The sequence below is a fragment of the Geotrypetes seraphini genome, chromosome 1 (assembly GCF_902459505.1).
Source record: "Geotrypetes seraphini chromosome 1, aGeoSer1.1, whole genome shotgun sequence".
NCBI lineage: Eukaryota > Metazoa > Chordata > Amphibia > Gymnophiona > Dermophiidae > Geotrypetes > Geotrypetes seraphini.
The window spans coordinates 400,083,369-400,108,053 of record NC_047084.1 but is presented as its reverse complement, the minus strand read 5'-3'; the positions used below and the strand labels follow the sequence as shown (position 1 = coordinate 400,108,053).

Genomic DNA, 24,685 nt, shown 5'->3' with positions numbered 1-24,685 from the left:
TTTCCCTACATAGACGACTGGCTCATCAAGGATTCAACATCTCAAGGGGTTATTGTAGCGACCCAAAGGACTACGTGGTTCCTACAGAGTTTGGGATTCGAAATCAACTTTCCCAAATCACAACTTCAACCCTCTCAGAATCTACAATTCATCGGAGCTGTTCTGGGACACTATCCAACTTGGAGCAGTCCTTCCGCAACAATGTCTGGAAGCTCTCCTTCAGCTCTGCCGTACAGTGTCTTCCCGCTCCTCCATCTCAGCAAGACACATGATAGTACTTCTGGGTCACATGGCTTCCACAGTACACGTGACTCCTTTTGCCAGACTTCACCTCAGAATTCCTCAGTGGACCCTGCATCTCAGTGGACGCAGGTTAGCGACCCACTTTCTCAACACGTTGCAGTCACTCTTTCATTGAGACAGTGTCTCCTCTGGTGGATGCTCTCTTGCAATCTCTCCAGAGGCTTGCTGTTTCAAACGCCCTTCCATCAGAAGGTCCTTACAACAGATTCCTCGACCTACGCTTGGGGCGCTCATCTCGACGGTCTCCTTACTCAAGGCCACTGGACTAGTATGGATTATCAGTGTCACATCAATCTGTTGGAACTCAGAGCGATCTTCAAGGCTCTCAATGCTTTTCAACATCTTCTTCACGACCAGGTAGTCCTCATTCGAACGGACAACCAAGTCACCATGTACTATGTCAACAAACAGGGAGGGACAGGATCTTCCTCCATTTGTCAAGAAGCTCTGAAGGTTCGGAACTGGGCAATCTGCCACAACACCTTCTTCAAAGCTGTCTACATCCAAGGGGCGGAAAATTGCTTGGCGAACAACTTGAGTCATCTTTCGCAACCTCACGAATGGACACTCCATTCATCGCCCTTTCATCACATTTTTTCACAGTGGGGAACGCCTCAGATAGACCTCTTTGCAGCTCCCTACAACCACAAACTGCCTCAGTTCTGCTCCAGGATCTATTCTCTTCATCACCTCGAGGCAGTTGCTTTTCTTCTGGAATGGACAAATCTTTTCCTGTATGCTTTCCCTCCATTCCCTCTCATTCTCAAGACTCTGGTCAAGTTGAAGAACGACCATGCCACCATGATCCTGATTGCTACTCGGTGGCCGCGACAACTGTGGTACTCCCTTCTACTTCAACTCAGCAGCAGGGAGCCATATCTTCTACCAGTATTTCCATCTCTGCTTACACAGAGTCAGGGATCTCTGCTTCATCCCAACCGGCAGTCTCTACACCTGACAGCTTGGTACTTCTCAACATAACTCCTCTTCAGTTTTCTCAACCTGTAAGAGACATTTTAGAGGCTTCTAGGAAGTCTGCCACTAGACAATGCTAACACCAAAAATGGACTAGATTTTCTACGTGGTGTTTTTCTCACGATAAGGAGCCTCAACATTCCTCCTTATCTTCTGTTTTAGTTTACCTTTCTCACTTATCCACCTCTGGCCTCAAGTCTACATCGATCCGAGTCCATCTCAGTGCAATTGCTGCTTTCCATCAGCCTATTGAAAGGAAACCCCTCTCTGCTCATCCGGTGGTTTCCAGATTCATGAAAGGACTTTTCAATGTCAAACCGCCTCCAGTGGTTTGAGACCTCAATGTTGTTCTTGCTCAATTGATGAAACCTCCATTTGAACCAATGTCTAAGGCTCATCTGAAGTATCTCACTTGGAAAGTGGTGTTTCTCATTGCCTTCATATCTGCTCGAAGAGTCAGTGAGCTGTAAGCTTTAGTTGCTGATCCACCTTTCACTGTGTTCCATCATGACAAGGTGGTTTTCTGTACTCATTCTAAATTCCTCCCTAAAGTGGTTTCGGAATTTCATCTCAACCAATCCATTATTCTTCCAGTGTTCTTTCCAAAGCCTCATTCTCATCCTAGAGAATCAGCTTTTCATACTCTGGACTATAAACGTGCTTTGGTCTTCTATTTGGAACGCACCTAACCACACAGAACTGCTCCTCAACTTTTTGTCTCCTTTGATCCAAATAAGTTGGAACATCCTTCCCGAAGCATATCATCTCCAACTGGATGGCTGTTTGTATCTCCTTCTGCTATGCCCAGGCTGGATTACATTACATTACATTACATTACATTAGGGATTTCTATTCCGCCTGTGCCTTGCGGTTCTAGGCGGATTACAATAAAGATGATATCTGGGCATTTCCAGTAGAATTACATTACAGGAGAAGAGTAGGTTACAAGTAACAGTGAAGAGTTACAATACATTCAATATTGCAGCAGATGTAGAGTCACAGCCCATAAGGTCAGAGCAGTGGCAGCTTCAGTAGCTTTCCTCAGATCTACACCTATTGAGGAAATTTGCAAGGCTGCTACTTGGTCCTCTGTTCATACTTTCACCTCTCACTATTGTCTGGATGTTTTCTCCAGACGAGATGGCCATTTTGGCCAGGCAGTATTACAAAATGTATTCTCCTAAATTGCCAACACTCCCACCATCCCATTCTGGTTAGGTTGGAGGTCACCCATATGTGAGAATAGGCTGCCTGCTTGTCCTGGGATAAAGCACAGTTACTTACCGTAACAGGTGTTATCCCTGGTTGGCTTTCTCTGCTAGCTATCTGAACTGAGGAGACGCTGGGCGGGAAGGCACTCGCGCATGCGCGGTGTGGTCAACTCGAAACTTCTAGTTTCTACAAGCAAATCTGCTTGCAAGACTTCCGCATCCGGGCTCCGTCGATATCGTCACCTATATGTGAGAATAGCTGCCTGCTGTTCCTGGTTAACACCTGTTACAGTAAGTAACTGTGCTTTATTTGCTGCTGTAAATAACACTGACTCTGTTTCTTTTTTTATACACATTAGTTGGATCTTCTTCCAATTCAACATAAGTATATCTGAAAGTTGCCAAAATGCTTCCCATTCATATTTTTCCCAATCCTGTATCACTAAGGCTCCCCCCCTTATCTGCCAATTTTATTGCTAATGAGGTACTTTTGACTGAACTCCTAGACAAATTGCCCTGGTATTTCTAATTGTTAAATCGTTTACACTTCTCTCAATATCATTTTTTCAAAAGCTGTAATTATAGCATCTTAGGGAACCAAGGGTTCCATGTGAAACGTAACTGTGCTGTGTTCTTTCATTGATTAGAGAAACTTTTTTTTTTTTTTAATCTTTATTGATTTTTAAACTTTGATAGTGCGATACAAATGATAAATCATACAAACTACATGGAAACACACTATTAACTATACAATTAATACATTAAACAATCATTTTCTCCCCTTCTTATCTTAATTATTAAAGCAATAATACATATGATATGATTTCACTATTATAATGAAATAATATAACTCCTTAAAATATGTTTCCCCCCCACACCTCTCCACCCTCCCTGGATGTGCAAGGACTCTAATGAAAAAAGAAAGAAAGAAAAAAAACATGACCCTAATTATAACTATCTTATAATTATATTATCTTGAAAATAAAGCTTTATTCGTAAAACAAAAAAATCTTTGTAGTTGAATTCTGATTTCAAGAGTCATAACCCTTAGTGGGCACAACCGATAGTCCTAACTCTGGGGTGAAACTACATGATGACAAATTAAATACTTTCAGTGTTGATGTTTCTTGGTTTGTCTTTGCGTTTTGGATTCTGCTCCGGTTGGAACTCTACTGGTTGCTGATTCCACATTCACTTGCTGTGGTCATAAAAAGGACAGCACCAGATTATACTTGATCTTCTCCTAAACATTCAGTGGATGATAGTGAAAATCTGACCTTCTTACTCCTTTTCTTTCAAATCTTCCTTGTGGTATAGTCAATTTTATCCCTATGGTAGTTCCTAATCTTATGAAGTCTTTTTGCATTCTTGTCAATATCCTCTCATCTGCATCTGCTTTTTTTTGCTCAAAAATTGATGCTTCATTATTTACCTTCAGTTGTGCAGTTATGCTCTGTAACTCTTGTCAATAACCTTCAATCTTATTAATTGCCTCAGTCGTTAGCAATATTAAATCTAAAGAGTATTTCGACAATGCTGCATTCCTTATTTATCTGTAATCCCTGTGGGATCTGCTGGATGCGACAATATTCTACTAGTGCTGCAGATTATAGTTTTTCTCTAATAATCCGCTTATTTAATTTGTTTATTTCCTCCCAATCTATTCCAGCTGCACTTTCTTCTGATGTTTCAAATAGGCGGTTACCAGCTAACAGCTTTGTAATTGTGTCTGCAGATTTGTAGAAGAAGAATATGTGGATAGAGGGAATGCAGTATTGTCGAAACTCTATTGGGCAACTCTTTTTCATCAATCAATGATAGAATACCATTCTTCCTCCCTATTATAAAAGTAGTCCATTTTACTTCTTTATTTAAACCAAATGGTGCAGCTATATTTGATTTGAAGATAAAATGCTGTTCACACTTCAGTAGTTTGGCAGAAATATCTCCACCTCTCAAGGTTTAAAGTTGTACCAGTGCTACAAAATGTAAATCACTTAAGCAATGTTGAGCTTAGATTTATGTGGAAAGATGACTGAAAAATTCCTCACTTATAGAGATCAGCAAACTCTGTGGACTCCAGTTGGTCCTGCTATGTATATTGCGTTGGTTCTCTTGTGTACTGACTTCAAAAGTTCCATCTTAAAGGGGAGACATTATTTATCCACCAACTTTTCACAAGTTACAGCTCTGACTTTTTAATGTAATCTATGGTACATTTGTACAGATCTGAACAAAAAAGTGGCTTCTAGGTCATACTCCAAGATTGCAGAAAAGTGGCTTCACCTTGATCCAGAAAATTGTGTCCATGCAGTGCATACCAAGGGTAACATAAGAACATAAGCAATGCCTCCGCTGGGTCAGACCTGAGGTTCATCGTGCACAGCAGTCCGCTCACACGGCGGTCCAACAGGTCCAGGACCTGTGCAGTAATCCTCTATCTATACCCCTCTATCACCTTTTCCAACAGGAAATTGTCCAATCCTTTCTTGAACCCCAGTACCGTACTCTGCCCTATTACGTCCTCTGGAAGAGCATTCCAGATGTCCACCACACGTTGGATAAAGAAAAACTTCCTAGCATTCGTTTTGAAACTGTCCCCTTTCAACTTTTCTGAATGCCCTCTTGTTCTTTTATTTTTCAAAAGTTTGAAGAATCTGTCCCTCTCCATTCTCTCTATGCCCTTCATGATCTTGTAAGTCTATCATATCCCCTCTAAGTCTCCTCTTCTCCAGGGAAAAGAGTCCCAGTTTCTCCAATCTTTCAGCGTATGAAAGGTTTTCCATATCTTTTATCAGATGTGTCACTCTCTGAACCCTCTCGAGTATCGCCATATCTTTCTTAAGGTACAGTAACCAGTATTGGACGCAGTACTCAAGATGCGGACGCACCATTGCCCGATACAACAGCAGGATATCTTCTTTCGTTCTGGTAGTAATACCCTTCTTGATTATACCTAGCATTCTCTTAGCGGCAGCTGCGCACTGTGCCGTCGGCTTCATTGTCATGTCCTCCATTACCCCCAAGTTCCTTTCTTGGTTACTCTCCTTCAATAACATCCCTCCCATCGTATAGTTGTACCTCGGGTTTCTGCTTCCCACATGTAGTACTTTACATTTGTCAACGTTGAACTTCATCTGCCATCTCGTCGCCCATTCACCTAGTTTGTTCAAGTCTCTTTGCAATTCTTTGCAGTCCTCTTTAGTCTGAGCTTCACTAAATGGTTTGGTGTCGTCCGCAAATTTTATTATCTCGCACTTCGGCCCTGTTTCTAGATCATTTATAAATATATTAAATAGCAGTGGTCCGAGCACCGAGCCCTGCGGAACACCACTCGTGACCCTCCTCCAGTCTGAGTAGTGGCCCTTCACTCCTAATCTCTGTTTCCTACCCCCAGTTTCTGATCCATCTATGTACGTCTCCTTCCACCCCATGGTTCTTCAGTTTCCGAAGTAAGCGTTTATGGGGTACCTTGTCAAAGGCTTTTTGAAAATCTAGATACAGTGGTACCTTGGTTTAAGAGCATAATTTGTTCCAGAAGCATGCTCTTAAACCAAAACACTCGTATATCAAAGCAACTTTCCCCATAGAAGATAATGGAAACTTGAACAATTTGTTCCACCAACCCCCCCCCCCCGAGACTACCGGCGCTGCTCCATCACCCCCTCCCCCCGCTCTAACCGGCATCGCACCCCCCCCGAACCAGCATCGCAACTCCCCCCGCGAACGCGCCCCCGTGAGAACCGCAAAGCACCCCGTGCTGAAAGCGGCATCCGCCCGCCCTTCCTCCCAAGCAGGGTCCTTACCCCTTCTGCTCGTTGTAAGGGTGAATGCGAGCTCCCGCCTCTTGCCTGGGCTGGGCTTTGAGCATCTGCACATGCTCAAGGCCTTCTGGCTCTCGTTCTCTTGTGTAGCCTCCAGGAATTCTGTCTCCCTACTGCATTTTGAGCTTCGAAGACTTCAGTCTATCCCGGGATAGTTGAAGTCTCCCATAATAACCGTGTTACCGCTTTTGCATTCTCGCTTCATTTTTGCTTCCATTTTTTCATCGATATCTCCGGTTTGCCCGGGTGGACGATAGTATTGGCCCATCTTTATTTCAGGCTCTTTCCTTCCCGGTATTTTAACCCATAACGATTCCAGCTTGTTGGTCGTCTCTGCTGTGTCGATTGTATGCTTTCTTTTATGTATAGAGCTATTCCACTTCCTTTCTGTCCTGACCTGTCCTGGCGATAGAGCTTATATCCCGGCAGTGCTGTATGCCATTTGCTTTCCTCATTCCACCATGTTTCAGAGACTCCAATGATGTCTTTGTCCTCTGCATTGGCCATGGCTTCTAATTCCCCCATTTTGTTTCTTAGGCTCCTTGCATTAATATATATGCAATTTAGATCCTGGTATTTTCTTGTCTTCATTTCCTTTCCCTGTGCTTCGGTCTTTAGTTTCTTCTCTTGTGCTACAATCCTTCTAACCTCCTCTTCTGGGTTAGTTAACTCCTGTAATTTGCCCATTGTTTCTTCCCAGCCTTTTTCCCCCTTAGTATATTCATGGGATACCTTCTTCCGAATCGTCGACACTTGGTCGACTATCAGCTTTCCCCTTCTTCTTAGTTTAAAGCCTGTTCTATTCCTCTCCTGTCGTTGTTTGCTAGAAGTCTAGTTCCCGCCGCGCTCATGTGCAGTCCATCTCTCCTGTAGAGCTTGCTCTTGCCCTAGAACGTTGTCCAGTTCCTCACGAAGTGGAACCCCTCTTCTTCACACCATCTCCTCATCCATGCATTTATTGATTGTAGTTCATCCTGCCTTATCACATCTGCCCTTGGTACCGATAGGATCTTTGAGAACGCTATCTTCTGAGTCATCATCTTCAACTTCCTTCCCAGAATCTTGAACTGTTCTATCAGTAGTCTCTTCTGTTGACATCATTTGACCCGATGTGGATCTTTACTGTAGTCTCTTCTGTCTCCGCTCCTTCCAGGATCTTTCCAATTTTGTCTATGATGTCCTTGGTTCTTGCTCTGGGAGGCAGCTCACTAGTCGATCCTCTCTCCCTCCTGCTATGTGGCTGTCCACATGCCTCATAGCAGTGGGCAGTGGGGGCAGTCCTGGTCGTCCTGTCCCCCTGCTGCAGGTTGCAATCTTCAGGCTGCTGGCAGTGTTGGTGCGCTAAACATGCTGGTTTTGGCAGCCCTCAAGCTTCCCCTTCAGGGCAGGAAGTTGAAGCAGAGGGGGCATGCAATGAAGCTACTAAGTATTAAATTTAAAACAAACCAGAGAAAATATTTCTGCTTGCAACATGTTAAACTCTGGAATTCGTTGCTGGAGAATGTAGTAAAAGCATTTATCTTTGCATGGTTTTATAAAGGTTTGGATAATTTCCTAAAACAAGTCTATAAGCCATTATTAAGATGGAGAGTGAAATCCACTGCTTATTCCTAGGACAAGAAGCATTACATTTGTTTTACTGTTTGGGATCTTGCTAAGTACTATATATACTTGAATATAAACCGGGAGCCAGTAAGGAAGAAGCTCAGTGCCGAGAAGTAGCGCCAAATCGCACTACTGCTCGTGCCGTCATGTGGAGGAAATTGGATCGTGCAGCCAGTTAGCGGGGCAGAAGTTTGGAAAGCTTGCTCCTTCCGTCTGCACCTCCACCACAGATCAGCAGAGGTATGAAGATAGGGCGGGGGGGGGGGGGCGAGGGCAGAATCTGACAAGGGAAGGAAGGAATGGTGCTGGGTGCAGAGCCTGATGGGAGGGGTAAGGAATGGTGCTGTGTGCAGAGCCTGACATGGGAGGGGGGGAAGGAAGGTTGTTAGGTGCAGAGCCTGACAGGGGAGGGGGGAAGGAAGGGTGATGGGTGCAAAGCCTGACAGGAGAGGGATGGAGGGAAGGGGGCTGGGTGCAGAGCTTGGCAGGGAGGGGGCTCGATGCAGAGCCTGACAGGGCAGGACACTTGAATATTAAGCCACCCGACTTATATTCAAGTCAACCATTTTTCTTCATTTGGGGGGAAGGGGGTCTCGACATATTCGGATCGACTTATATTCGAGTATATATGGTACTTGTGCCCTGGGTTGGCCACTGTTGGAAACAGGATACTGGCCTTGATGGATCTTCAGTCTGTCCCAGTATGACAACTCTTATGTTCTTAGGGAAAGCTTTTGTGGCTGCCGAAAACAGCATGTTCAGCTGTCATTGATGATGCTGGTGGCCCTAAGATTGCGAGCAGCAGCCTGCAGGTAATGCAGAGAGAGAGGTACCCATTCTGTGGGGGTAGGGGGAGAAATGCTGTACCTCATTAGAGGGAGGGATGGGAATGCCAGACCATGAGAGAGAGAGGAGAGAGATGCCAGAGCATGGAATGGGATGGGAATACCAGTAGGGCAGATGAAATCCTATACAGTCTAAAGGAAAAACACATAAATAGTAATCAGTCAAGCAAACATTCAAATCAGAAGACAAGCATTCATTCCAACATTTGCTTACAGATAGGATTAAGAGGCACAAGGCAACAATACAATTTGTGCATGCTTCTACTTTCTAAAGCCCGCAGCACTTTGTCATTAGCAGCAAGAGAATTTCAAGGCAATGGCAGCCTGATGCATGGTCTACACCAGGGGTGCCCAAAAGGTCGATAGCGATGGACCAGTAGATCACAAAGGTAACGCGAGTCGATCGAGGAGCCCAATCTGGACTCCGCAAATGACTCGCGTTGCCTTTGCGTTTGCCCTGTTCCCTGATACCACAACAGGCCAGTAGCAACTACAGAAGCACTGGGCACGCCAGTCATCTTGTCCCCGTTTCCCCCCTGCCCCCCCCCCCGACGTCAATTCTGATGCTGGAGAGGAAGTTATGGGCCAACCAATCGCTGCCTGGCTGGCCCGGAACTTCCTCTCTAACGTCAGAATTGACATCAGGGAGAAGGCAGCTGGCCTGTTGCAGCGTCGGAAACCTAGGGGAACTCAGCAGCAATGGCAGCTTGGGGGCCTATTCCCAGACGTCGGCGGTGGCTTGGGGGCCTGTTCCCAGACATCGGCAGTGGCTTGGGGGCCTGTTCCCAGATGACAGCCCCGGCTTGGGGAGCCATAAAGACAGACAGAGAGAAAAAAAAAGAAAGGGGGCAGGGAGACAGACAGAAAGAAAGGGGGCCATGGAGACAGAAAGAAAGAAAGGGGAGGGGAGGGGGCACGGAGAGAGGAAGAAAAATTTGGACTTGTGGAAGGACAGAGATGTTGGTTGGGGAATGGAATGAGGTCTGGAGGAGACAAAGCATGCAGGAGGCAGAAAGAAGGGAAGAAATATTGGATGCACAATCAGAAGAAGAAAGTGCAACCAGAGACTCGTGAAATCACCAGACAACAAAGGTAGGAAAAATGATTTTATTTACAATTTAGTGATGAAAATGTGTCCATTTTGAGAATTTATAGCTGCTATATTTTGCACTATGACTCCCTTTTACTAAACTGCAGTAGCGGATTTTAGTGCAATGAGCCTATGAGTGTCGAAAGCTGCACGGGGCATTCAGCGCAGCTCCCTGCGCTAAAAACCGCTATCACGGTTTAGTAAAAAGGGAGGAGGTATATTTGTCTATTTTTGTATAGTTGTTACTGAGATAACATTCATATTTTAAAGTCATCTGCCTTGACCTCTTTGAAAACCCCCCCGAATATAAATTATAATTAACATTTTCTCTGCATAATGTGCTTTGTGTTTTTTAAAAAATTTTATTGTTGGTAGATCATTTTGACTTGGTCATTTTAAAAGTAGCTCGCAAGCCAAAAAAGTGTGGGCACACCAATGGTTCCCAACCCTGTCCTGGAGGACCACCAGCCAGTCAGGTTTTCAGGATAGCCCTAATAAATTTGCATGAAAGAGATTTGCATGTAATGAAGATAATAGGAATGCATATTCATTAGGGCTATCCCGAAAACTCGACTGGCTAGTGGTCCTCCAGGACAGGGTTGGGGACCACTGGTCTACACAACAGAAATTCTGAATTGACTTCACCTGTGATAAGGGAAATCACAATAGTGTCCTGCATTACTCATACAGCAGGTGATACATTGCACATGGATATTATTCTTGTGTCCACTAAAACATCCATAGCTTCTTGGAGGGTAGATAAGGTCAATTCATAGTATACATTGGTAATTTAACCAGTAGTATAGTGTATATTACTGAAAAGAGCTTAAACAGCATTGGCATTAGTTGTAAAGCAAGCAATCTAAATGTAAAACTACAGTGGTGGTGTATTTGTGACACCTCACAATGCATAGCTAAATATAACTCTAAACTCTAAATCAGACATAATCTCAGATTTCCAGGTTACATTCATGTAGGAAGAAATAACAATTGGAAAATGTGTAGAGATAATATGTAAATCTATCTTATCCCTAATTGCTGTAGGATTGGAATCTTGCTCTCTTTAAGATTCTGCCAGGTACTTGTTACCTGGATTGGCCACTCTTGGAAACAGGATACTGCTTTTTCTGTGTGGTTTACAGTGTAAACTCAATGATTTACATGTTTTAGACACGTACTTATTTTGTACTTGGGACAATTAAGTGTTAAGTGTCACAAGGAGCTACAGTGAGAATCAAACTTGAAACCTCAGGGTGTTTAGGAAGCTGCTATAACCACTAGGCCACTCCTTCACTGAGCTAGATGGACCATGCTATTCTTATGATTGAGGGACAGAATTTTGTAAGGAAAGATTGCTGCAGCAAAATTAAAACCCAGTTCTTTTCCCTACGCATATGAGTTAAATTTCATTTTAAACTAAATTAACTATAATGCCCACAAATTTTTAATATTTAAATAAAAATCCCCAAAATGGGGAGTATCATAAATAACTAAAATGTATGGTGTCAATGCACCAGCTGACAAGTCATGTATGAGATAGGCCAACTCAACTGAGGAACCATCATAGCATCACCAAGTTCCTCCAAACCCTTCCACCACAAGGCAAAACTGAGAAACTAGACATCATTGGGGTCTCCGAAACATGGTGGAATGAAGAAAACAAATGGGATACAGCACTGCCGGGGTACAAACTCTATCGCCAGGACAGGTCAGATCAGAAAGGAGGAGGAATACATAAAAGAAAGCATACATTCGACCAGAGTGAACACAGCAGCGACAACCAACAAATTGGAATTGCTATGGGTTAAAATACCGGGAAGGAAAGGGCCGAGACAAAGATGGGCCTGTACTATCGTCCACCTGGGCAAACCGAAGCTATCGATGAAGAAATGGAAGCCGAGATGAAGCGGGAATGCAAAAGCGGTAGCACGATTATTATGGGAGACTTCAACTATCCCGGAATAGACTGGAGTCTTGGAAACTCAAAATGCGCTAGGAAGATTGGATTCCTGGAGGCTATACAGGATTGCTTCATGGAGCAGCTTGTCAGAGAACCGACGAGAGGGGATGCCACTCTGGATCTAATCCTAAATGGGCTAAGAGGACCTGCAAAGGAAGTGGAAGTAGTGGGACCGCTGGGAAACAGCAATCATAATATGATCAAGTTCAAAGTTGAAGTAGGAACACCGAAGGGAAAGAGAACCACAGCGACAACTTTTAACTTCAAGAAAGGAAGCTACGAAGCAATGAGGGCAATGGTAAGGAAGAAACTTAGGAACAGCTCAAAGAAATGGCAAATTGTAGAGCAAGCCTGGTCTTTATTCAAGGACACGGTGAGCGAGGTGCAAAATCTGTATATCCCCAGATTCAGAAAAGGGTGCAAAAAGGGTCAAACAAAAGACCCGGCGTGGATAACTAAAGAAGTGAGGAAAGCGATAAGTAATAAGAAGAATTCATTCAGGAAATGGAAAAAGGACAAAACCAAGGAGAACTGGAAAGAGCACAGGAAGTATTAAAAAGAATGTCACCTTGTGGTTAGAAAAGCCAAAAGAGAATATGAAGAGAGGCTAGCCAGGGAAGCACAAAATTTCAAACCGTTTTTCAGATATGTTAAAGGGAAGCAGCTGGCTAGGGAGGAGGTGAGACCGCTGGATGATGGAGACAGGAAGGGAGTGATGAAGGAGGAGAAAGAAGTGGCAGAAAGACTAAACATGCTCTTTTCGTCTGTATTTATAAAAGAGGACACATCCAACAAACTGAACAAATCTTCAAAGGAGACCAAGCAGAAAAATTAACATCCATGGAAGTAAGCCTCGAAGACGTACACAGGCAGATAGAAAAATTAAAAACTGATAAATCTCTGGGCCCGGATGGAATCCACCCTAGGATTCTGAAAGAACTAAAGGAGGAAATAGCGGAACTACTACAGCAAGTTTGTAATCTATCCCTGAAAACAGGCGTGATCCTGTAGGATTGGAAGATAGCCAATGTTACGCCCATCTTTAAAAAGGGATCAAGAGGTGAACCGGGGAACTACAGACCGGTAAGTCTGACCTCGGTTCCGGGGAAAAATGGCGGAAGCATTGATAAAGGACAGCATCGATGAGCATCTAGAAAAAAATAAACTTCTGATAACAAGCCAACATGGCTTCTGCAAGGGAAGATCGTGCCTAATGAACTTATTTCACTTCTTTGAGGGAATTAACAAGCGGATGGACAAAGGGGACCCCATAGACATCGTATACTTAGATTTCCAAAGAACCTTTGACAAGGTACCCCATAAACACCTACTCCGGAAACTGAAGAACCATGTGGTGGAAGGAGACGTACATAGATGGATCAGAAATTGGTTGGCGGGTAGGAAGCAGAGGGTAGGAGTGAAGAGCCACTACTCGGACTGGAGGAGGGTCACGAGTGGTGTTCCACAGGGGTCGGTGCTCGGACCGCTGCTATTCAATGTATTTATAAATGATCTCGAAATAGGGACGAAGTGCGAAATAATAAAATTCGCAGACGACACCAAACTATTTAGTGGGGCTAGGACTAAAGAGGACTGCGAAGATTTACAAAGGGACCTAAACAAATTAGGAGAGTGGGTGACGAGATGGCAGATTAAGTTTAATGTAGAGAAATGTAAAGTCTTGCATGTAGGAAACAAAATCCCGAAGTACAGCTATATGATGGGTGGGCTGTTATTGGGTGAGAGTACCCAAGAAAGGGACTTGGGGGAAAATGCTGGATGAGGCAATGAAGCCTTCGGCACAGTGCGCAGCGGCCGCTAAGAAGGCAAATAGAATGCTAGGTATAATCAAGAAAGGTATTATAACCAGAACGAAATAAGTTTTCCTGGCGCTGTATCGGGCGATGGTGCGTCCGCATCTGGAGTACTGCGTCCAGTATTGGTCGCTTTACCTTAAGAAGGATATGGCGATACTTGAGATGGTTCAGAAGAGAGCAACACGTTTGATAAAAGGTATGGAAAACCTTTCATACACTGAAAGATTGGAGAAACTGGGGCTCTCTTCCCTGGAGAAGAGGAGACTTAGGATATGATTGAGACCTATAAGATCATGAAGGGCATAGAGAAAGTGAAGAGAGACAGATTCTTTAAACTCTCGAAAACTACAAGAACGAGAGGGCATTCAGAAAAGTTGAAAGGGGACAGATTCAAAACCAGTGCTAGGAAGTTCTTCTTCACCCAATGAGTGGTGGACACCTGGAATGTGCTTCCAGAGGGCATGATAGGACAGAATACGGTATTGGGGTTCAAGAAGGGATTGGACAATTTTCTGAAGGAAAAGGGGATAGAGGGGTATATAGATAAAGGATTGCTACACAGGTCCTGGACCTGTTAGGCCGCCGGGTGAGCCGATTGCTGGGCACGATGGACCTCTGGTCTGACCCAGCAGAGGCATTGCTTATGTTCTTATGTTATCACAAGCAGTGAATGAATGATACAATAGATCAGGGGTGTCCAACGCGTCGATCGCGATCGACCAGTAGCTCAGGAAGGCAACTCGAGTCGATCGCACTCGTGTTGCCGTCCTGATCTACGGGCCGATCAGCCTTCCTCTCCAGTGTTCTCCCTAGGGCCTTTTAGCTGGGCGGTCCGCCCAGCTGTCATCTGCCGCTGCTGAACATTAAAAAAACCCCCAAAAAACCGGCTTGGAGATTTCAGCCCCTAGCGAACTTATGCTCCGGGCTCTAACGTGTGCGTGCAGGCTTCTCTTCTCTTCCCTCCGAAACCGGAAGTTATGCCCGGGGAGGGGGAGGGGGGGGGAGAAGGGAAGCCTGCACGCACACGTTAGAGCCCGGAGCATAAGTTCGCTACGGGCTAAGGCGGGAGACATGTTAGTGAAGCATTTCCTCTTCTTGCTGCCGGGTCCTGCCTACTTTCTGTTTCCGCGAAGGCAGGACCCGGCAGCATTTCCCCCAACAGTTCCTCGCGATGCTGGTCGGCCGAAGCAGGGAGAGGTTGGGGCGTCGTCGGCTTTTGGGCGTGTTATTGGCGTCGGCTTTCGGGCCTGTTATTGGTGGCGGTTTGGGTCCTGGTCCCCGATGGCAGTTTAGGTCCCCGATGGCAGTGGCAGTGTCTTGGGGGAAGGCAGGGAGAAAGAAAGAAAAAGGGCAGGCAGGGAGACAGAAGGAAAGAAGAGAAACAGAAAAAAAGGAAAGGGAGGCAGAGAGAAAGAAAGGGCAGGGAGAGAAGAAGGAAAAGTTGGGGGAGGGAATGAGGTGTGGAGGAGAGGAAGCATACAGGCTGAAAGAAGGGAAGAAAGACTGGATGCACAGTCAGAAGAAGAAAGTGCAACCAGAGACTCATGAAATCACCAGACAAGGTAGGAAAAATGATTTTATTTTAAATTTAGTGATCGAAATGTGTCTCAATTTATATCTGCTGTCTATATTTTACACTAAGGTCCCCTTTTACTAAACCGCAATAGAGTTTTTTAGCGCAGGGAGCCTATGAGCGTCGAGAGCAGCGCTGGGCATTCAGCGCAGCTCCCTGCGCTCTAAAAACTGCTATCGTGGTTTAGTAAAAAGGGAGGGGGGTATATTTTTGTCTATTTTTGTATGGTTGTTACTGAGGTGATAGTGCATAGAGTCATCTGCTTTGACCTCTTTGAAAAACCCTGGAATAGGAATGATAATTAACATTTTCTATGCGTACAGTGTGCGTTGTGTTTTTTTAAAATTTTATTGTTGGTAGATCATTTTGACTTGGTCATTTTAAAAGTAGCTCGCAAGCCCAAAAAGTGTGGGCACCCCTGCAATAGATAGTAATAACACAATTGGACAATTAACACCATTATTGTCGTTTTGGGTCAGGTGCCATTTTTTTTCAGTTTTATAGTTCCACAGATGTTGGCGTTTCCACTGTTGCAAATTTCCTCCTGACCATGAAACTTGGCCAGAGTTGGGGGAGATTTAATATGGATTATTACGTTAAAAATTTTTTTTTTGAATATTTGCTTTTTCTCTTTATCACTGGGATTGTGACTAATTTGAATAATGGATTGATTTAAGCAGCCTAAAAGAACTGGATTATATAGCACACCTTGCCCTGCAACAAAAGATAAGTGATGATTTATTACTACAGTATTGTATTGTATGATACTCCCCTATTGGGGGATTTTTATTTAAATATTAAAATTTGTGGGCATTATAGTTTATTTAGCTTATCGTAAGGTACTACATATATTTTTTTTATTATTTATCTTATTTGTAATTATATAAAATTTCATTTTGCCACCAATAAAAATGGATAATGGAGCCACCTAGGGGAATGCCAGTAGCCCACAAGCCTTGCATCAAAGACCACTAGTTTAATGTGATGTGACATGGCTTGACTGAAGTACTATAATTATAGAATAACAATTATAGCTCTAAGTATTTATATTTGGTTAGCAACTGATCCTGTCGGCAAAGTATGTATGGACTACAATGTTTACTGTAATAGATGTCTTTGGGCTTTTCTGATTACATTTTTAATATGTGCTTCTGCCAACAGTCTGTAGAAGTTGCTTGGTAAAGTATTTGGAAGAAAATAACACCTGTCCCTCCTTGTAGAATTGTTATTCACCAGAGTCATCCACTGCAGTATATAGGGTAAGTGAAGGCAATATATTTTTATATTAAACATAGATAAGTTTATTGCAAACAAAAAATATCTTCTAATATACTGTTGTGACTGAGATCTGAACAGGTATACCACAGAAAAATAAATCTCACTGCTTAATGCTCAGGTTTAGATCAACATCTGGGCTATATCCACAGGATAATCAGACACCAACAGTGGGCTGTCTTCTGAGCACATATGTAATCACACACACCTCTCTATTTCTTAAGATACAGTATGAGCTTCAGTGTGTGGGAATTAACAGGCAGAACTGCATGGCAGTGTTAGTCAAGCCCAAAGTAGAGACCCAAGACAAAAAAATGAGGAGAAGGTTTTTCAGTTTAGGACAGATTTGAGCTCCCTGCGGTGGAGGACCTTTGTTCTTCACCACATCCCCCAACATGCTGGCTTTGAAGATGTGAGTCAGTGGGTTCCTGTTTGTTCAACATATAATTTCCTCTAGTACCTCTTCTCTTTTCAGCCTTTTTTAGTGCTTCTCAAATGATTTTTTTTTTTTTTTTGGGGGGGGGGGGGGGGGGTTTCTGACCATGAGAAGAAAAGCAGTAGGCGACCAATGAAGGCTATGTATCGCTCAATGGTGTGACCTCACCTTGAGTATTGCATTCGGTTCTGGGCTTATTATCTCAAAAAAGATATAGCAGCACTAGAAAAAGTTCAAAGAAAAGCAACCAAAATGATAAAGATGATGGAACTCCTCCTGTATGAGGAAAGACTAAAGAGGTTAAGGCTCTTCAACTTGGAAAAGAGATGGCTGAAGGGAGATATGATCGAAGTCTACAGAATCCTGTGTGTAGAACGGGTACAAGTGGATCCATTTTTTTTAACTGCATCAAGATTTACAAAGACTAGGGGATATTCGATGAAGTTACAGAGTAATACTTTTAAGCCAATATGAGGACATATTTTTTTTTATTCAGAGAATAGTTAACTCTGGAATGCGTTGCCAGAGGATTTGGTAAGAGCAGTTAATGTAGCTGGCTTTAAAAAAAAAGTTCCTTGATGAAAAGTCCATAAACTGCTTGTTGAGACAGGATATGGGAGAAGCTAGTGCTTGCCCTGGATTGGTGGCATGGAATGCTGCTACTGTTTGGGTTTATTTGTGACTTGGATTAGCCTCTGTGAAGACGGGATACTGGGCTAAGACCATTGGTCTGATCCAGTAAGGCTATTCTTATGTTCTTATGGTACTCAATTCAGAAGTCTATAAGATGTTGAATTTATATCTAGACAACAAATTTAATTTTTTAATGATATTTTTTACACAAAAAATGATACATCTGCACTCTGCTCTGCAGAGCAATGGTGTATCACAGTTTTGTTAATGTAGGTCAACTTTGCCCTTGAAGGGTTAGGGAAAATATTCCCATCCAGACAACAATTCCTTGATGTAATCCCCCACTGAACAAAGTTAACTTTTTTTGTTTGTTTTTTAAGTCTAGAACCTTTACTGCTTAAACCACACCACGCAGTGATCACTGGATGCCAGGTGATCACCCACTGTAAAATCTGAAACACTTTTCCCATTTGTAAGTACTGAGACCTAGATTCTTAAAAACAAAATCGGCATTTAACATAGCTGCTAAACCAGTTCCAGCTGGTTTAGCCTGCATGCATTTTAGCAGCAATTATCAAAATGGCTTATGGCGGTCTTTTGTGAGTTTTCTAGCAGTCTCCAGCAAAAATCAGTGGCTGGTCCGGGGATGCCGGTAGTCTGTTAAGTGTGCATTTTGACTGTGGCTAATGACATAAAATAATTTTTTTGTGTGTGTGGGAGTAGTAATAGCACGCTTCTTGAGTGCGTGCATTATAGCCCCCCTCAATAGTGGGAGAGATGCCCAATCTCTCCCACTGCCAACTGACACAATCTCCAATCCTCCTTGGCAGCAAGAGAAATGCCCATGTTCTCCCACCGCAATGCTGCACCCTCCCTCCCTCTCCTGTGCCTCTGACAACCTCCATCCTCTCCCCCTTACTTTCTGTAGATGGCTGGCTGGAGAGATGCCTACTCCCTCTGGCCAGCTCTTCAAAATGGGTCTTCCCCTCCCCGGTGCATCCTAGGAGGGGCCTTAAACAATATGGGCCAATCAGAGCCTCAGGCCCCTCTCCAGATGCACTGGGGAGGGGCCTCAAGGGAAGTCCTATTATGGCCCCATTGGAGAAGGGCCTCAGGGGAAGGCCTATTTTGAAGAGGCAGACCAGCTTGCCAGAGGGAGTAGGCATCCCTCCAGCCAGCTATCTAAAGAAAGGTAAGGGGAAGAGGGCGGGGGTCTTTGGAGGCACGGGGGTGTGTGTAGTGTGATGATGGGAAAGCGTGGGCATCTTTCCTGCTGAGGAAGATTGGGGGTTGGTGGCAGGAGTGTGTTACTTGCGGCTCAATTTTTTTTTGTTGTTGTTGTTTGTTTATTTATTATGCCTTTATTCTGTACATGTGCCCTTCGCTATCACCTGGATGGGCACATGCAAATTTAGCAAATCTTCGCTATTGTCTGCTGACCTCATTTGCATAAGTGATTTTTTGAGAATGATTTGCATTTTTAAAATCACTACAAGAACTCCTGTTGGAATTTAACGCCAGTTTTTGAGAATCTGGCCCTAAGTCCTGTAAGGCACCATCCTGTGTGGGTTCCATTATCAACTGTGTTATACATTAAGAAGGACTTCGAATCAAATGGACTGAAAATTCTACAGGAGCAGAAACACACCTTGGAATCCCTATGGATAGAAGTTCTGTGTGTAAGGGGGAAAAGGATAGTGATAGGAGTGTATTTCCATTCACCTGACCAGGATGAACAGACATGACGAAATGTTATCAGAAATTAAGGAGGTTAACAAACTGGATAACTCAGTAATAATGGGTGATTTCAAATACCCCGATATTGACTTGGTATGCTAGAGAGATAAAATTCCTTGATGAAATAAAGGACTGTTTTATAGAGCAGCTTGTTCATGAACCGACAAGAGGTTAAGCAATTCTAGATCTAATTCTTAGTGGAGTGCATGTATTAGTGAGGGAGGTAATGGTGGTGGGGCCGCTTGTAACAGTGATTATAACATGATCAGATTTGATATAATCCCTGGAATAAATTTACACAAGAAATCTAATGCAGCAGCTTTTAACTTGAAAAAAGGAGACTATGATAGCATGAGGAGAATGGTAAAAAAGAAACTTAAAAGTGAAACTGCAAAGGTCAAAATATACATATATACCTGTATTCTTAAAGAAGGATAAAGGCCTCAGGAGCTGAGGAGAGCAAAGCTCCATTGCAGCTATGAAGGGACGAACTGTGTAGTACTTCCGTGTTTCCCCAAAAATAAATGTGTCTTATATTAATTTTAGGCCCAAAAAAGGCACTAGGCCTTATTTTCGGGGTATGTACATGATCATCTCTCCCTTCCTCTCCTTCACCCCAATTCTTCCTCTTTCTTTTCTCTCCCCCACATTACATTACATTAGAGATTTCTATTCCGCCTGTGCCTTGCGGTTCTAGGCGGATTACAATTTAGAAGATATCTGGGCATTTCCAGTAGAATTACATTACAGGAGAAGAGTAAATTACAGGTAACAGTAAAGAATTACAATACATTCAATATCACATGTGCAGCATTTTCCTCCCTTCCCATCCCTTGTGCAGCAGGACCCTTGCCCAGCTTCTATCCTCCCCTCCCTCCCATCCCTCGTGCAGCAAGACAGTTGCCCAGCTTCCCTTCCCTCCCTCCCATCCCTTGTGCAGCAGGATCCTTTCCTCCCTCCCATCGGAACCCGGCTGCATGCCCTACTTAGCTCCCTAAGCAGCGTTGGGCCGGCAGCACTCTAACAGGCTGCTTCGACCTTGTCCGCCCATGAACTCTGCCGAGTTACTGATGACATCATTGCGGCAGAGTTCACGGGAGGACAAGACCGAAGCAGCCTGTTAGAGTGCTACCGGCCCAACGCTGCTTAGGGCTCGCGGCCAAATTCTGATAGGAGGGAGGGAAGACTGGAGATTCAGCTGCATGGCGGGTGTGGGTGCTTGGGGGGAGGGGGTGCTCTCTCAAAGGTTCTGCTGCACAAGGGATGGGAGGGAGGGAAGGGACACTTGCCACGAATCACGGGACAAGAGCTTATTTGGAGGTAGGGCTTATATTAAGACCTACCCCAAAAATCCTGCTAGGGCTTATTTTTGGGGTAGGTCTTATTTTCGGGGAAACATAGTAGCTCCCCTGCAACCGTCTATTTTTTTTGTTGTTGTTCAGTCTTTATTAAATTTTAATATCGAATAATGCAATTCACAAATAGATCATAACATATGTATACATACATTAAGAAAATCTTAGCAAAAACACATCAATATCTAATCCACCCATCCCTCCCTTACCCCCCTACCCTACCTCCCTCCCATTTGTCTGGCAGGTCATTCATACAATCACACACACTGTTTAACAAAACCCTCTAAAGGGCCCCACACATTTACCAAAGAGGCCATATTCCTAGATCTTTCAGCTAGATTAGCTTCATATCGATAATAGAGGCATACTGTTTCCCACCAAAAATGAAAGTTATAGAGAGTAAAGTTTTTCCAATTTTTGACTATTAACTGTAATGCCACGCCAGACAATATCAGGAACAACTTATTTTTGTTTACCGTCAATAAGATATACAAACTTCCAATATACATTGTATTTTATTCCAAACCTTGCCAAAATGATTGAACCAGTGGGCAATAAAACAAAAGATGGTACAGTGTACCCACCTCCTTCTTACAACTCCAACATGCATTAGATCTGATAGCATCCAATTTTTGCAATTTAACTGGTGTTCACAATGTTCTGTGAAGCATAAAATAAAGAGTTTGTCAAAGAGATGCTGAAGCCATACATCATATCCTTTGAGACCATATTTTCTTCTAATTCTCAGATGAAACAGTATACTGCAGTTCTCTAGACCAAACAAATCAAAGGCCAGAGAGAGGTTTCTTAAGTAAGTTTCTTTAGTAAGTATGAGCATAAAAGCTTATACCAGCTAGAAGCTTCATGACCTTGAAGTCCCACAGTAAAACATATAACAGGCAAACTTGGTTGTTCTTTCAGAGCGTTAAGCGATGGGAAACCAGCCTTAATAGCATGTTGGAGTTGCAGCCATTTAAAACATTGTGAGAATGGCAGAGCAAATTTCTGTTGTGGAGTCTGAAAAGTCTCCAAATGTCCTTGACATATCACACCCTGCAAGGTTCTAATACCTGCATTCAGGTTTTCCAAAGAATCATGGAGCCTTTAATGGTAATTGCAGGGTTCAACCATAGAGATATTTGTGTAGAACCTTTAGTTGGAATAAGAAGCAAATCATCAAAAAAAAAATAAAACTTGCCACATAGATTTAAAGATTTAATTTATCTATCTAATCTATCTTATCTATCATTCCTTGACTCAATATATAAGCACGATGGTATAATCTGAAATTAGGAAAGTTGACACCCCCAACTCTAGCTCGTGAGGAACTGGACAACGTTCTGGGGCAAGAGCAAGCTCTACAGGAGAGATGGACTGCACCTGAGCACAGCGGGAACTAGACTTCTAGCAAACAACGTCAGGAGAGGAATAGAACATAAGAACATAAGAACATAAGCAATGCCTCTGCTGGGTCAGACCTGAGGTCCATCATGCCCAGCAGTCCGCTCACGCGGCGGCCCAACAGGTCCAGGACCTGTGCAGAAATCCTCTATTTATACCCCTCTATCCTCTTTTCCAGCAGGAAACCGTCCAATCCTTTCTTAAATCCCAGTACCGTACTCTGCCCTATTACATTCTCTGGAAGCGCATTCCAGGTGTCCACCACACGTTGGGTAAAGAAGAACTTCCTAGCATTTGTTTTGAATCTGTCCCCTTTCAACTTTTCCAGATGCCCTCTTGTTCTTTTATTTTTTGAAAGTGTGAAGAATCTGTCCCTCTCTACTCTCTCTATGCCCTTCATGATCTTATAAGTCTCTATCATATCCCCTCTAAGTCTCCTCTTCTCCAGGGAAAAGAGACCCAGTTTCTCCAATCTCTCAGCATATGGAAGGTTTTCCATCCCTTTTATCAGACGTGTCGCTCTCCTCTGAACCCTCTCGAGTATCGCCATATCCTTCTTAAGGTACGGCGACCAATATTGGACGCAGTATTCCAGATGTGGGCGCACCATCGCCCGATACAACGGCAGAATAACTTCTCTCGTCCTGGTTGTAATACCCTTCTTGATTATACCCAGCATTCTATTCGCTCTCTTAGCGGCCGCTGCGCACTGTGCCGTCGGCTTCATTGTCATGTCCACCATTACCCCTAAGTCCCTTTCCTGGGTACTCTCATTCAATAACATCCCTCCCATCGTATAGTTGTACCTCAGGTTTCTGCTTCCCACATGCAGTACTTTACATTTCTCAACGTTGAACTTCATCTGCCATCTCGTCGCCCATTCCCCTAGTTTATTCAGGTCTCTTTGTAATTCTTCGCAGTCCTCTTTAGTCCGAGCTCCACTGAATAGTTTGGTGTCGTCTGCAAATTTTATTATCTCACACGTCGTCCCTATTTCTAGATCATTTATGAATATATTAAATAGTAGTGGCCCGAGCACCGAGCCCTGCGGAACACCACTTGTGACCCTCTTCCAGTCCGAGTAGTGGCCCTTCACCCCTACCCTCTGTTTCCTACCCGCCAACCAGTTTCTGATCCATCTATGCACATCTCCGTCCACCCCATGGTTCTTCAGTTTCCGGAGTAGACGCTCGTGAGGCACCTTGTCAAAGGCTTTTTGGAAATCTAGGTATACGATGTCTATGGGGTCTCCTTTATCCGTCCGTTTGTTGATTCCTTCGAAGAAGTGCAATAAGTTAGTTAAGCACGATCTCCCCCTGCAGAAACCATGTTGGCTTGGTATCAGAAGTTCATTTCTTTCCAAATGTTCATCGATGTTTTCTTTTATCAGCGCTTCTGCCATTTTCCCCGGAACCGAGGTCAGACTCACAGGTCTGTAGTTTCCCGGGTCACCTCTTGATCCCTTTTTGAAGATGGGCGTGACGTTGGCTTTAAACTAAGAAGAAGGGGAAAGCCGACAGTCGACCAAGCGTCGACGATTCGGAAGAAGGTATCCCATGAAGATACTAGAGGGAAAAAAGGCTGGGAAGAAACAATGGTCAAATTACAGGAGTTGACTAACACAGAAGAGGAGGTTAGAAGTATTGTAGCACAAGAGAATAAACTAAAGACCGAAGCACAGGGAAAGGAAATGAAGACAAGAAAATACCAGGATCTAAATTGCATATATACTAATGCAAGGAGCCTAAGAAACAAAATGGGGGAATTGGAATCCATGGCCAATGCAGAAAACATAGACATCATTGGAGTCTCTGAAACATGGTGGAATGAAGAAAACAAATGGGATACAGCACTGCCAGGGTACAAGCTCTATCGCCAGGACAGGTCAGGACAGAAAGGAGGTGGAATAGCCCTATACATAAAAGAAAGCATACAATCGACAAAAATGGACAAAGCAGAGACGACCAACAACCTGGAATCGCTATGGGTTTCCTGGAAGGAAAGGGCCTGAAATAAAGATGGGTCTATACTATCGTCCACCCGGGCAAACCAGAGATATAGATGAAGAAATGGAAAACGAGATGAAGCGTGAATGCAAAAGTGGTAACACGGTTATTATGGGAGACTTCAACTATCCTGGGATAGACTGGAGTCTTGGAAACTCAAAATGCGCTAGGGAGACAGAATTCCTAGAGGTTATACAAGATTGCTTCATGGAGCAGCTTGTAAGAGAACCGACGAGAGGAAATGCCACTCTGGATCTAATCTTAAATGGGTTAAAGGGACCTGCAAAGGAAGTGGAAATAGTAGGACCGTTGGGAAACAGCGATCATAATATAATCAAGTTCAAGGTCGAAGTAGGAATACCGAAAGGAAATAGAACCATTGTGACAACTTTCAACTTCAGGAAAGGAAACTATGAAGCAATGAGGATAATGGTAAGGAAGAAACTTAGGAACACTTCCAAGAAATGGCAAACGGTAGAACATGCCTGGTCTTTTTTCAAGGACATGGTGAGCGAGGCGCAAAATCTGTATATCCCCAGATTCAGAAAGGGGTGCAAAAAGAGTCAAACAAAAGACCCGGCATGGATAACTAAAATAGTGAAGGAAGCGATAGGCAATAAGAAATATTCATTCAGGAAA

General features: G+C 43.7%; 1 protein-coding gene across 1 annotated transcript in view; it reads left to right on the top strand.

Annotated features, from left to right (window-relative positions):
• The window catches only part of PCGF3 (polycomb group ring finger 3), a 1,052,715-nt gene that overhangs the window by 493,725 nt on the left and 534,305 nt on the right, over nucleotides 1–24,685 (top strand). Inside the window, 2 exon segments of the mRNA XM_033918044.1 lie at nucleotides 16,365–16,417; nucleotides 16,419–16,462. Of these exon segments, the coding sequence (XP_033773935.1) occupies nucleotides 16,365–16,417; nucleotides 16,419–16,462 (97 nt within the window).